The sequence below is a fragment of the Rattus norvegicus genome, chromosome 11 (genome assembly GCF_036323735.1).
Source record: "Rattus norvegicus strain BN/NHsdMcwi chromosome 11, GRCr8, whole genome shotgun sequence".
Lineage (NCBI taxonomy): Eukaryota > Metazoa > Chordata > Mammalia > Rodentia > Muridae > Rattus > Rattus norvegicus.
In genome coordinates this window covers 37,608,026-37,622,469 of record NC_086029.1, presented here as the reverse complement: position 1 = coordinate 37,622,469, position 14,444 = coordinate 37,608,026, and the positions used below count along the sequence as shown (strand labels likewise).

Below are 14,444 nucleotides of genomic sequence, written 5' to 3'. Positions count from 1 at the left end.
TTTGGTCCATATAGACTTAGTTATAGCTGAAGCAAAGTGTCAGACCAAAAGCACTACCATCATGTATTTTCCATTCAGAGTTGTAATGTTTATTCCTTCAGTTATGTTTCTTATGGTTCTTCTGCCTTTACCCGACTTTGAGGTGTTGCACCAGAGGTCAATGAAGAGCATAGACTTCAATGAACTCTTAACCAGTCCTGGTGGCAGGACAGGACGCTCACACTAAGGCTGGGTTTGTAAGTAGCACTGTGCTAGACATAGTGAATGAAGAGTCACTTTCATTATTGTTTCTGTACACCAAGAATATCTTGGGCAGTAGCAGCCACACGGCTTTATAGAGAGTCCCGTTCACAAATACATGGTTTGGGGTTTGTGAAAACTTGCCGTCCAGTCAAGCAGTAAATTTCCCCACTTCTGTCTTCAGAGAGGGGGGGGTACGTTTTATTTGGCCATCTATCTTCTCCTTGCGGAGTTGAAGTTCTTAGAATAGTCTTGTTCAGTTTCTGCCTTGTGGTTTAAGAAAACGCTACTCAATGCTCTCGGGAGAAGAAAACACTAAGGATGTTAGACGGACACCAAGTGAGTCACACAAATGATAAACTAAGGCCTGGAGTCTTTGCCAGTGGACGAGTCAAGTCTGAATGGAACTGATGAAGCAGCCTATGGCTTTGAGAAGTGTCCGTCACAGTGCCATCCTGGCAGCTTCCAGAGCTGGGCCGGGCTGTCTGCCTCTTGTCTGAATAAAGGAACTAACTAATTTGAAAATGATGAATAGGAGAATCGCAGAGACTTATACTTTCCCCTTGAGGACACTGGCTGCCACTACCAAGGTCTTATTAGAAATGCTGTTTCTCTATGTAATAAACTTGGACCGAATATACATCCAGAAGAAAAACAAATCACGTTAACAGCCTTTACCAGATTCCAGCCATGAAGCCAAGCCAATGGGATTTGTTTTGGTTTTGGAGCAGGTGACAGCAGAGAGGAGAGTGTCCTTCCTGCACAGGACTTGGCTACTGGTATCTGAGGTGCATCGGGCAGGGCGCTGAGCTTATTGGCACGCGGTGCCCAGTAATAGGAAATCATCAGATGACACATACCACACTCTTGTAAATGTTATTTGAAGGTCTCGGTTATTCTGTGATGGTGATTTTAGGATGGTGAACCATGGTCAGATAGTAAGACAAGAGAAAGAAAATAAAGATCCTAGTACCCAGAAGAGCTAATTTCCCGTCGAAGCTGGGATCGAGATAATGTCATCTTTAAAGTAAACATCCCTTGTTTGTATGGAATCTATCACTGTCTCGTGTAAAAGTCACTTTTACAAATTTAAGTTACATATTAAGTTGTTATGCCAAAAGATATGTCTCTTACTAGAACTGCATGGCATGAATTGGTGCCAGTTGCTTTCTGTAAGAAACTCAGCAGAATCTGAAAGCACGCGTTGCTGTAGAAGGAAGTCAGTCATTGGGCAAGTTTGAAACCATATCCTTTTACTTCCCGCACTCATGAAATAACATTTCCAGGGAGCCAGTGAAGTGAATTGCGAAACTGAAAATGGGGGACATGCCCAATTAATTAGTTGAAGCCAGGACTTGAGCGTGTCCAAGAGTGAGGAAAGAGAAGTCCTGTTAGCAAAGAGCATGGTCTGCTTTTGCGACAGATGACTCTTAGACAGAGCCTCTCAACAGGTCAAATCACAGAGCACAAGAGACCATGGGGTGTTCAGCCATAAACGATATCTCTGTCACGCTCCTGTGGCTCAGGGATCATCACAGAAAGTGTTAGAGCGAAAGGTTGCAGAAGGGCTACTTCAAGAAAGGGTTCTTTTGCACATCATAGGCCCACTGCGCATGTGAACCCGTAGCAGCTCTGACTACATGCAGAAGATCTGTGTAAGAGCAAGCCAGTCAAACTCCAATGAGGGGGCTGGAAGGGCTCAGGAAGCCCTACTTCTAGTTGAAGAGCTGTTGGCAATGATTGCCTTTACAGAGAGGTTATGTCAGTTTTCTTCAGGGCTGCAGGCAAGGGTAGGTTGCCCATGTACCAGGGGTTGGCCCTATGCCTAGGCACATACCAGCAGCCCTGTACCAACTAGACTGCCTGATTAATACATTAATAAGTAACGAGTACATGAAGTTATGAGGTAACTGTAGAGAGAAGAGACGTAAGAGGAGGCAACGGGGTAAGATGGGGTGAATTTCATCAAGACATTGTAAACGTGGATGAAAATCTCAAAGAATAATTTAAGATGTGCATCTTTTAAAAATCCATGCTTTAACCCTAGTCTATCTGGTGGAGCCTGTTTCCTCTGACAGGGGAAAGGTTAGATAAATTGTATCACAGTGCTTTTGGTCTACTGACTAATGTACACATTTATAATGTGTGGACTGGATCTAGAAGAGAGGGGCTGATCTGTAGGCCACCTCACCCCAACCCTATTTCATGCTATCAAATAGAAAAGCACTCTGCAGGGCTTGGAACCCAGTGGTCTACCTCTGCTGGATAATCATGGCCAATACAATGTGTTCTGTTTTCAGCCGACTCTTTTAAGACCTTGTCACTGTGATAACTGATACAGATAGAGGAGAGCATCTTAGGCCTTTTGTTTTAGATGAGGCTGAGAACATCTTCAAGTAGCTATTGGTAGCAAGCGAGTAATGAGACTCCTTTTTTATAGGCCTACTCTATCCCTTAAATATGCAAGAATTACTTTAAAGAGGCAAAAAAAAAAAAAAAAACCCTAGAATACGTGATTCCCTATGACTGGAAATTGTCTATTAAATTAGTTGTGGTTGACTTCGGTTCTCTTGGATATTTTAAATAGAAACTTAATGGCTGGTTAAACTTCCAATTTCCACATCTGAAAACCTTCCCCTTTAGATCTCAGTTATATAATTCAAAAATACAGAAGAATGGCAAGTGAGAGAAGATTAAGTGTTTAATCTCCTGCCCCCCAGAATGTGCTGTTCATTCGCTTCCTATTGTAGAGCCTTCGATTGTCATGTTAATCGGCCTTCAGCAGAATGTTATAGACAGTGTGGTTAGAGCTGGAGCTGAGGAGCTGTACAGATATCAGCAGTAGTGACGAAATACTTTGGCTTTATGGAAATGTGTGTCCAAGGTATTCCTGGGAAAGCAGCACCTCGTTCAACCGTAGAGTACTCAGATGCTAAGTCCAATGACATAGCATGGCACTATCCCCGAAGGACTCATCCAATACTCGTGCAAGTCCTGAAACTCCCTTAGCAGCCCAGGAGTTAGAGCGTCAGCAACAGAGGGGCCTTCTAACTCCCTTCGGCTTGACAGAATTGTTCCCACGAATGCGCATTGGGAATTGATCATGTAAGTATTTTAGATACACATTTGTGACACATCCATGGTTTGATCTCCACATTGAATGGTTTTTTTTTTTTTTTTTTTTTTTTTTTTTTTTTTGCTCTGCCATCAACACAAGTGACAGGCTTTTCCTTGGATCCCCTTGGTTTTACTGTCAGGTACGAGTACATGCACAGACAGGCCCAGGCATGTGAGCATTGGTAGCAGACCACATAAAGCTCTAAAGATCCTCGGAATCTTTTATTTCCTCTTCCTATGTGACTCGCCCGTCCTATCTTCTCCAGACTGTCTGCTCTTGCTGTGCACTCTTCCATCAAAGCATTGACCCGGTCTTTTGTTTATTCCTTTATAGGTATCTGATCATCAGTGTTTGTTTTATATTGTCTGTTACATTTGTGTTCCCTGGCCAGTACTTTAGGTTACTATTGTATTTTCCTTTATATCCCGTTCTCACTTCTTGTCTTTGAGTCTGAATATTAGTTGAGGCAAATAGTTCAAGGCTTACTTCTACAGCCCAGGAGACTGCAGTATTTCACAAATAAATGAATTCCAGTGCATACAGGTGTTGCCGTTGGCTGCCCTCCCCACAGTCCGGTTCTGTGACATCTGTTCTATCTTTAGAAACACTCCCTAAAGTTACATTTTGGAACCCAGGACTCTGCACTGTTACTTCCACAAACACTGCCAGGTTTACTTCTGTTCATCCTATCCAATACGATCTTAGTCCAAAGTACCTTATAAGACAACCAAAACTGGTACTCTCCTAATTAATGTTTTATCGTTAACTTTCTCCTATGCAGGCATCCTCCCCATACAACTTGAAAGCTTACAGCCTCTATAGAGCAGCGTCAGTGTAGAACATGTGCATATATAACCCTGACGTAGAACTCTCCAATATGCTTTGGTGGCTTTCCAACACATCAAAAATCTGATGTGCAGGGAGAATGCAGGGAAGCCTTGCTTGAAGCAATGTAGGTGATGAAGGTGGATACAGTTAGAGAGCTTGTTTCTGTGCCAGGCCCTCATGTAATCTATGTGCGTGTGTGTGTGTGTGTGTGTGTGTGTGTTTCCTGTTGTATATATGCAGGTGAATAGGTATACATGTGCATATGTATGTGCAACCCAGAAAACAATCTTGGCTATTGTTCCTCAAGTGCTGTCTGCCTTGATTTTAGAGACAGGCTTCCACTGGCATATAGCTCACCGAACAAGCCAGGCTGGCTAAGCAGTGAGCTCCATAGATATTTTTGATCCCAGCCTCCCCACTCTGGGATTATAAATGTGGGCCACCATTCCCAGCCATAAATATGTAAGCATTACATTTATGTGCTGGGATTTGAGAGGGGGAAGCTCCCTGTTCCCCCACCCCCACCCCCATTTCCCCAGGCATATTAAGTCCCTGTGGGACTAGGCAAAGGTGTCCATTTAGGGGCAGGAGATCTACAGGCAAGCAACAGGCTCAGGTTCAGCCCCTGCTCCAGTTGTTTGGGGGACTCCCATGAAGACCAACCTGCTCATCTGCTACATACGTGTGGGGAGTGGGAGAGGGCTAGGTCCAGCCCATGCTCACTTTGTAGTTGGTGATTCAATCTCTGGGAGCTCTCGAGGGTCCAGGTTAGTTGGCTGTTTGTCTTCCTGAGGAGTTCCTGTCCTCTTTGGGTCCCTCAATCCTTCTCCCAACTCTTCCCTAAGATTCCCGGAGCTCCATTTACTGTTCGGCTTTGGGTCTCTGCATCTCTTTCCATTAACTGCTGGGTGGAGTCTCTCAGAGAATTGTTACACTAGGCTCCTGTCTGCAAGCATATTGGAGTATCTATCGTTAGTGTCAGGGATTGGTTCTTGCCCATGGGATGGGTCTCAATTTGGGATAGTCATTGGTTGGCCATTCCCTCTGTCTCTGCTGCATCTTTGTCCTGAACGTATTGTAGGCAGGACACATGCTAGGTCAAAGGTTTTATGCGTGGGCTGCTGTCCTTATCCCTCCACTGGGAGTCCTATCTGGCTACAGAAGTGGCCACTTCAGGATCCATATTCCCCACTCCTGGGAATCTCAGCTAGAGTTGTCCTCGTAGACCCTCTGGGGCCTTTCCCTCTCCCAGGTCTCTGGCACTTCCTGGAGATTGCCCCTGCCCCCAGCTGATCTCCCTTCTCTCTCCCCTATCCTCCCTACATATGACCCACCCTACTCCCCTCCCACAGGAACAGACAGATCTCCCTGCCTGAAATCCTCCTCTCCTGGCAGGCTCATGGACAGTGTTTTTCTCTCTTGGACATCAGCTCTTTGTTTCACAGGAATGAAACGAATCACCCTTTTCAGAAGAGCATTCTTCCCTATCTCAGCCTTGGCGTCCCGTCTGTGTGTCCTGACACTGACGTCATGATTTAGCATTTTGTTTGCCCTATGCCTTTTTTCTCCTCCAGTGAAATGTGCAACTAGAGGAGGGGGAAATCTTACTATCCGTGTCCCTTTGGGGACCTCACATCTGGCCCGAGTTCTAGTGCATGGTATCTACCAGTTTTCTCTCATCGTGCCCATTGTCTACGGTTTTGGCTTCCACCAGCTGAAAATATTAGCTAGAAATATCTAAAAATAAGATTCATCAACTTTTCAGCTGCGTGCAGCTTTGAGTAGCATGGTGACATTTTACGCCATCTGCTTCATTCTGCTCAGGACACGAACCACCCCTTTCTCAGCAGATCCACAGTGTATGGGATCTGCTGTCAGTAGTTGTCTCCATTACTCAGTTGAAAGTCACAGTATTATAATGCTTGCAGACTTTTTGAAAGTAGTTTGCTTAATAACGGTTGTAAAGGACAAATGTGGTGCTGACAGCTTTTGTATCTATTTATTTGTTTGTTTATTCACTGTCAAGAGAAGTCGTAAAGTATCATCTTACATCTTCACAAAAAGTACTGTACAATAGCATACTGTGAAAGGGGGACCATATTCACATAACTTCAATTATGGGGTATTGTTCTAATTGCTTTATTGTAGTCATTAATTTCTTACTATGTCTTGTTTCTAAAAGTAAATTTTATGATAGGTATGTGTGTGCAGGGGATAAAATCTATAACATGGAGGGAATTCAGTGCTCTCTACAGTTCCAGGCATCTTCTGGGGCTCCTTGGGATGTCTCTTCACATATAATGCTGTTTAAAACATTCCCAATTAATACATTGGGACATTGATTCTTGAATAAAACCTATAAGGCATCTCAAAGTCTTTCTCATAGATCTCCAGATTGGCAATAGTCTTGAAATACATCCGTGGCGTGATCAGGGACAGAAGTTAAGAGCTGTCCACAATTACAATTAGTTTCTCTGTCTACTCCAGGTGATTAATGTAAATGGGCCATGTTAGCAATGCCCAAAGTGGGTGACCATCTGGCCCATTATCTGTGGTCTTTCAGGAACTGTAGCGCTCTCTCTCTCTCTCTCTCTCTCTCTCTCTCTCTCTCTCTCTCTCTCTCTCTCCAGTGCTATTTATTTAAGAGTCATAAGAAGGTGATTTCAGAGCTGGAGAGATGGCTCAGTGGTTAAGAGCGCTGCCTGCTCTTCCAGAGGTCCTAAGTTCAATTCCCAGCAACCACATGGTGGCTCACAGCTATCTGTAACTCTATCTCTAGGGAATATTACACCCTCACACAGATATAACTTCAGGGAAAACACCAACGAGCATGAAATAAATAAAGATAAATGATTTAAAATTTTTTTAAGGGTGATTTCAAACAGACCATATTCATGGCCCCAATTTCTGATCCTTCATTTCTATCTGTCTGTTGGGCTCTTTTCCAACAGTGTCTGTCAGCATGTCAAATCCATCATGATCAAAGCCGAATCCATTAACTTCTGCTCCTTGCCACCACCAGTTCTTCCTGCTCTATCCTGTTGCCATTGGTAACCATCCTACCCATTTCTCCATCTTGAAGCATCAGATTCATCTTCCCACTAACAGTGCCCCCCATCCAGATGGTCCCCAGTTCTGTTATTCCCTGAAACCCCTCACAGTCTCTCAGCCCGATTGGCTGTGCTTTCCTGAGCCTTCTCTACACAGCGCTGCCACTTTGTCACCTGCCTGACCCCCATGGCGCTCCTAGCGGAAGAATGACAGTGTGTGACTGTTCTTCCACCCTTTGACTTAAAAGCTTGTTTATTACAGGCTGGGTTCTTGTGGGTAAAGATCCAGACTCTTCAGTGGCCTGCCTTCTGTTTTCTGTTAAGACCCACTCCTTCTCTGCAGCCTGCTGAGCTTGGCCCTTTGTAGTCCCCATCCCCATGTGTTCTTTGTAGCTTCCTACTCATTTATTGTTTCCCAGTTATCATATTTTGATTTTCTTCTTAAGTCTGCCTTTCCTAGATCTTGTCTATACGTATATATATATATATATATATATATATATATATATATATATATATAGTTATATATTGCTTATATACTTTATATTGTTTTATATATTGTTTATATATATTTATATATTATCTATATAGAAATATATTTATATATACATTATCTATATATAGAAACAGTAATGTGTGATTCATACAATAAACTGATAATAAAATAGGGCTATTATATCAGGTTGCAGCAACAAAAGCAACTCAAAATGCATAAATTCTTTCTCTCAGAAACTTTTCACCAACTATTTTAAGTCCATGGCCGACAGATAGGAACTGAAGCCACATCTAATAGAGGAGTTTCTGTGTCCTTATTGTCATCTGTCTTCGTGTGACAGAACAAAGCACTCCTGAAAGCAACTGTTGTTGAGGACCTAACCTAAACACAAAGCACGGCCACACCAAGAGCACCATCCATGACCCTCTACCCCTGCTGCGCTGTGTAAGGGACACAGGTGTTCTGTATCCTGACTCTGAATTTCTCAAATACTTCTTGAGAAAAATTCTTGTCAAGGCAAGAAACTGGGCTTGTTGGTAAAGGAAAAAAAATTCCTCACAGTGGAAAAGCCCTTTTCAGATCTCAACATGCATGCCTCAGTTTTCTGGCTACCCAGTCCTTTCATGATGCAGTAGTAATAGGCTTACTTATTTTACCTTTAGTTTATATCCGATTTAAAATACTCCTTTACTCTCTTCAAACCCACAGAAGCAGAAAGAAGTGGAGTGTGTGGGCTGTAAACCCTGCAGAATCCTGGTGTGGCTTCCTTTCTTACTATTTTTTCCCTGTATTTTTCTGAAGATGAGCCAATGAGACATGTCTGTCCCTTTCTGAGAGGCTCTCTTGACAGTGTAGGAGCAACAGATATTACAGGGTGTTTGCCCTTTGCTGTAAGAAGGGGCCCAGGTTCCTATGGTTACTTCACGTATGAAACCAATGAGGTTTTCATAGAAGCAGGCAGCTTCCCTTTCTTCTTCCCAAGGGCTTCTGGAGTGGGGGTAGGGGGGAGAGGAAGAGGGAAAGGGAGAGGGAGACTGGGCTGGGGGTTGGCTAGTTTCTGAAGGCTTAGTAACCATTTAACTCACAGATCACCTGCAGTTTTATACACTTTCTCTTGTTAAAGTAGACGAGAGGACTAGGCGGCTGGGCACACTTTCCCTCAAATGCTTGTTTTCATAGTGTCTTCTCCAGCTGCCTTTGTTCAATACTTTCCTCACGGCTGCCGTATAGTTTCCCATGAAAGACCCACTTCTTAAAGGCTTCGCAGCCTCCTAAAACAGCCTGCTAGGGACCAAGTGTTCAAATACACCAGTATATGGGGAACACTTCACACACAGGACATAGCAGAGTTTGGAAAGTCTAAATGCTCACCCAGTGTCCAGCCCGTGTGTCCTAGATAGCGTTCCTGAATTAATCTCCCCTTTTGTGTTCAGCACCTTGTACTGTGCCAGTAGACCATTGTTTGGTTCCATAGTCTTTTTCTTTCTATAGGATTGCATACCAGGAGGGCAGAGAAATTCTCTGGTTTGTTTCTCACAATCTCCCCCAGAGAATGAAGCATGTCCCCAAACCTACTATGAACCCTGTTGACCAAATGGATACAGGTCATGAATTCCCTGATCTCCACGTGAGATCTACACACAGTCACCCATACTCACCAATACCCTGGTCTTCAGGAATTTGTTCCTTTGGAGGTTTCTGGCATAGCCTCCGATGAACCAGAATTTTGTTTTCTTACATCAAGAGTTTAAGATGGTTCTAGGACTTTTTTTTTCTCACAGGGGGTGCTTCTGCTTAATCCTGCATGGCTCATAAAGCTGTCAGGACAATGCACTTTAGATTATATATGACTTTTCTTACTTCCAAGACAGCCTTGGAGAAAAAGCACTTTAGTCTTTTACTGTAATTATAGTCCAGATTTAGAAGCCTTGCCAGAATATCGGTTTTACCACGCTTTTTTTTACATTGCTGAAATATTTTAAAGAAACGTTCAGTCAAGAGCAAACTAAATATGTCTGTACATCCCTAAAACCACTTCTCTATAGAACCCACTGACACCCTCTTACCTGCAAAATGAGTAAAAAGAAGTTTGGTACCGTTGGGTCCTAAGTTCACAGATACATCTAAACTGTTTTTCATGGTTTATTTTATATTACATCCTTCCTAACTACGGCTTTTTTTCTAGATTATTTTATGGTTATGGTTATGGTTATGGTTATTTCACCTGTATGTATGTCTGTTCAACACATAGACCTACCCCAGCACCCCATGCAATGTCCAGCCTTTGACCTTCCAATCTTCCCTCCCTGTTGTCCACTCCATCCAGCAAGATCAAACAAGTAAAAAGGTTTCTGGGCTACAAAGAACTAATATGCTAATGAGGAGGTAGGAGTAGGATGTATTTTTCTTGAGACCAGGACAGCATTTCAAGTGCGGTGTTCTTGGGTGGCCCTGAGCAAGTTAGAAGAAGCTATGACTAGTGAATGGCAAAGGGTATAGTTTAGTGGAGGGAGTCAATGGTTGGATGAATGATTGCATTGCCAATTCATTCATTAGCTTATGTTGAACCTGAATATATATCTCTTTTACTTCCTTGTTTATCCACTAAGGAAAAAGCCCTGGTCCTTCTCTCTTTCCTCTCCATTCAAACTCAGTGTCCCTGTGAACTTTTGTTGGGATCATAGTTATTTGCCTATTCTTCCCAATTGCGTAATGAATCCCTACTGCCCAATGGCCTCTGGCTTGTGACTGTCACTTTCTCCTTGGAATTTCTGAAGCCCGCGTTATGCAACTCCCCTGTTGCTCGCTGCGCAATTAGTTTAGACTCTCTCACCCAGAATAGGCATTACTAAATGTGTAATGACGACTCAATCCAATTTCGAACCAAGGTTGGGGCTAGCAGCTCCCTCTTAATTGCCTGAGTCATGCAGTTTTGGTGTCTCAGTCTTGTTATTGGGGATCTTCTTAAAGTGGCAGTCCTTATGTTGAGGCTCCAGCTGGGTTTGAGATCCCTCCTAAGCAAGGAGTACTTTAACCACAAATGTCAAGCATCATCAGGATTGGTGTAGTAGTGAATCGTTCAAAGTCTTTGCAATGAGCTGTGCCTTGTTGATAGCGGACTTTGATAAACCTAATGCCATTTCATCATAGTTGGCAGGGGGGTTGCCTTTCTAGGTGGGCACAGAAGGTAGGAGTAAAAAGGCAAAGAAACAAAGACACTCGGGCTACCTTTTCATCCAGATGTGGCTTCTCCATGAAGTACAAAGCAGTCTCACCTGTCTTACATCACAGAACAACTGTCTGGCCTTTCAGCTGGCAAGAGAGAAGCATTTTTCCCGCCTGTTAATGCTTCCTGTTAGTCCAAAAAGCTACAATTAGAAGTTGTAAGAGTGGCACGTTCGGGATTCTCAGAGAAGATGCAGCAACATTAAAACACAGTTGCGTGCTTCTGCTTTAAATAGTGTCCAAACAGATCATTGAATTCACAGCCATCTAAATTTAATTCCAGAAATCAAAACCATGGCAATAAGAAGTGGACCTGAGTTCTCTTAGGGCAAGTAATTTAATTTCCCAGCCAGTTGAACTATTATGCATCTCGGTTCTTAGTTATTATGACAGTAAATTATGCCAACAGAGGCAGTGAGGGTATGATGGGCATGTAATTCCTTCTTTTTCCTGGCTGGGCACACACCAGAATGCAGATCTCTTAAACAGCTTTCCCCATAGCCAAACCTTCCATTTGGAGCTTTAAAAGCAGAGTCTAAGTAACGGAAGATGGATAGGCACCTTAGGGAATCCAGCTGTGTATTTTCTTCACTGTACCTGACAGCCCAGGACTAACCAAAGCCTGGACCATACACCAGTTATGAACATCGTTACAACAGTCATGGGGCGAGATCGTGGGTATTTCATGGTTTAAAGAGAATCCTGACCTGGATCTCACTGTTCTCCCTGCCATTGCTTTTGAAGTACCACCAACAGTGGAGAAACAAACAAAGAGAAGTGTGACTGTGATTTGGTTGAACAAGGAAATGATCCCGGAAGCAATCAACTCAGGAAGCAATCTCTCTTACATTCACTAGAAGAACAACCTTGAAATGAAGTAAAAGAATGTACCCCAAATAAAGTCTGTAGGTTTAGTTTGGAAATGTGGCCTTGGTAGTAGATCTGTACACAGAAAGTTTTGTGCAGGCAATCAAGAAGTCAGTTAGTTCCCCCTATTTATTATATCTAGGCAAATGGAGGTTTATCCATTTTTTATCATCTGATTATCCACGACAGTGTCTGATCTTTGTTTTCTCACATATTTCTTCATGGAATTTCTTGAGGAAAATGTGAAAACCAGTTTTAGTCTCCTACATATCAACCCGTTAATAAATAACACTTAACTAAATTATTCAGCTTAATAATTTCTTCTGTACATTTTAACCAACTGTTTTGGAATACATTTTCCTTTCATCATGTTTCCCCAAAGTTGAGGAAATAGCCTCTTGATGAGCCAGACATCGTTTTTTAAAGTCCTGCATCCTGTGCTTGCACCCAAGGGCCTCCCTGTTATGCATCATTCATTACAGAACCTGTACAGGGTGTCCCTGGAGTTGGAGGAAACCACAGTAGTCCCTTAGTGTTACATCCATCTATCTCTTCGAATTTCCTTTCCCTTTCATTGTCAGGACAGCATCCCACTACTGAGCTGTCAGACACTGACTGTGAGGGTCTCTCTACTTTATGGAAGCATGCAAATTCATGGCTGGGACCACCCCAGTCTCACATGAAATCTGATAGAGTCTACGACACAGGACCCACACTCTCCTAGCCTTTAAAGCTGAGCTCTCTCCTTCACCGACACTGTCATTACAAAGCCTCATGGTGCCACGGCTAAGACAACCTCCAGATATCCATTTGCCTTTTCCAACTACAAGCTCCTTCTTGCTGGCCGCACTCGACTTCAGGGTTGCTGAATGTGCTGTGTTTGTTGCTGGGGACACTGAACTGGGTATGGCCTCTCTTCTGCTCATTTGTGTAGTGCTTCTTATTTGACAGAACTGTGCCAGAGCATCTCAGTTTCAACTATTTGTCTTGCGTTGGTTTTGTGATCTGGCCCATCGTGTCTCTCTGTCCTTTCCCACCAGGCAATACAGGGCAGGCTCTCCCTCCTTTTATCTTCGTTCGAGTGCTCTTGACTAAGCTTGCCTTAGCAGCCAGATGCTCTCCACGCTGGTCCTTAGTAGTCTCTTAAATTGTGTAGTAGTCTCTTACATTGTGTTCTAGGCATGTTCTTTAACGATTTTATCTTGCTGATTGCTACGTGCCTGTGTGCATCAGTACATAGATGTTTACAGCCATATCGTCTCTCCACAGTCTACATAAGTTTGCCTTGCCCACAGCATCATGTAATCGGAGTCATAGCATCTTCTTTTGCAGCCATTAAAAAAAAAAGAGCTATGTCGACTTGTGAAACATTTTAATCTTCCTAGTGTCTTTCTTCAACCCCACACTCCTTCACAAATTACCAAAGTCCCTTGATGTTTTTTCTCTCCTAAACTTTTGTCCAGCTGAGCATTTCACACCTATTTTTATTTGTTCTTCCAGTGAAGACAAAGTCGTAGAAGTAGCCGAAGAGGAGGAAGTGGCCGATGTTGAGGAAGAAGAAGCTGAGGATGACGAGGATGTGGAGGATGGGGATGAGGTGGAGGAGGAGGCCGAGGAGCCCTACGAAGAGGCCACAGAGAGAACAACCAGCATTGCCACCACTACCACAACTACCACTGAGTCTGTGGAGGAGGTAGTCCGAGGTAAACCACTGCTGGATTTCTATTTAAATGCCTTGGGAGAAAAGAAAGCAAAATGGCTGGGGGTGGGGGAGTGATTTCAACCAATGCTATACCGTTCCCTTCTCCTGCCCCTTGCCCTCACCTCCCTCCCACCACCCCTCTGAAACCAGAAGGCTTCTGATGCTCGGTTTATCGCTGGTGTTGGTTTGGTTTGGTTTAACAAGCAGCCCAGCAATCAGTTTAAACTAAAAACAAATCTCGTTTGCACAGTCACGTCTATGTCTTGTATTTGCTGTTTAAGGAGTCCTAGACTATATTTATAAGGCTCCGCCTAGAACAGAAGCCGTCAAATTTGACAAGTACCGAGTCCTCCCCTGATGGTGGCCGTTCCTTGTCCAGCATCCCCCATTGCATCTTGGAACCCCGAGATTGGGAGCTCCTTGATTGGAAGGACTACAGTTTGGGTCATTCACTGGGCTGGGCTTGTAGACAATTCCACTAACATTTGTTTGTATGACTAGCTTTTATTAGATTTTACTAATCTTACTAAATCTAATGGTTTTGATTTTTTTTTCTGAGTTGAATTTTTAATATGGTTTGGTATGAATCACTCTATTTCACGCTGTGAAATTCAACTGGGCAATTTGTGTTAATTGTTTAATTGGGAAGTATGGCAAAACCTTCTTCAAAAAACAGGTACAACTCTGATACCTTAGCTCATGTTCCTCCTGTGAATGTTGTGAACCAAATCAACCTAAAAGACGTTGTATCACCAGGAGACGAAAGCAAATATTTATTTTACATTAAACAACCAAATGTCATGTCAACTCATGTGTTTGGGGGTTGGGGGTTTTAATGGGTATGCATTTTGTTTTTTTTTCCCCCACAGTAAAATTTGCCTCTAGATCTAGATTGAATGAACGTGGGTTGACTTCATT

At 43.2% G+C, this 14,444-nt stretch overlaps 1 protein-coding gene across 7 annotated transcripts in view; it reads left to right on the top strand.

Moving 5' to 3' along the window:
* Window positions 1-14,444, top strand: part of App (amyloid beta precursor protein) — a 218,145-nt gene that overhangs the window by 101,882 nt on the left and 101,819 nt on the right. For all 7 annotated transcript variants that reach the window (XM_006248011.5, XM_006248009.5, XM_006248008.5 and 4 more), the window contains exon 6: window positions 13,325-13,527. In XM_006248011.5, coding sequence (XP_006248073.1) covers window positions 13,325-13,527 — 203 coding nt within the window. The remainder of the gene's footprint in view (window positions 1-13,324; window positions 13,528-14,444) is intronic.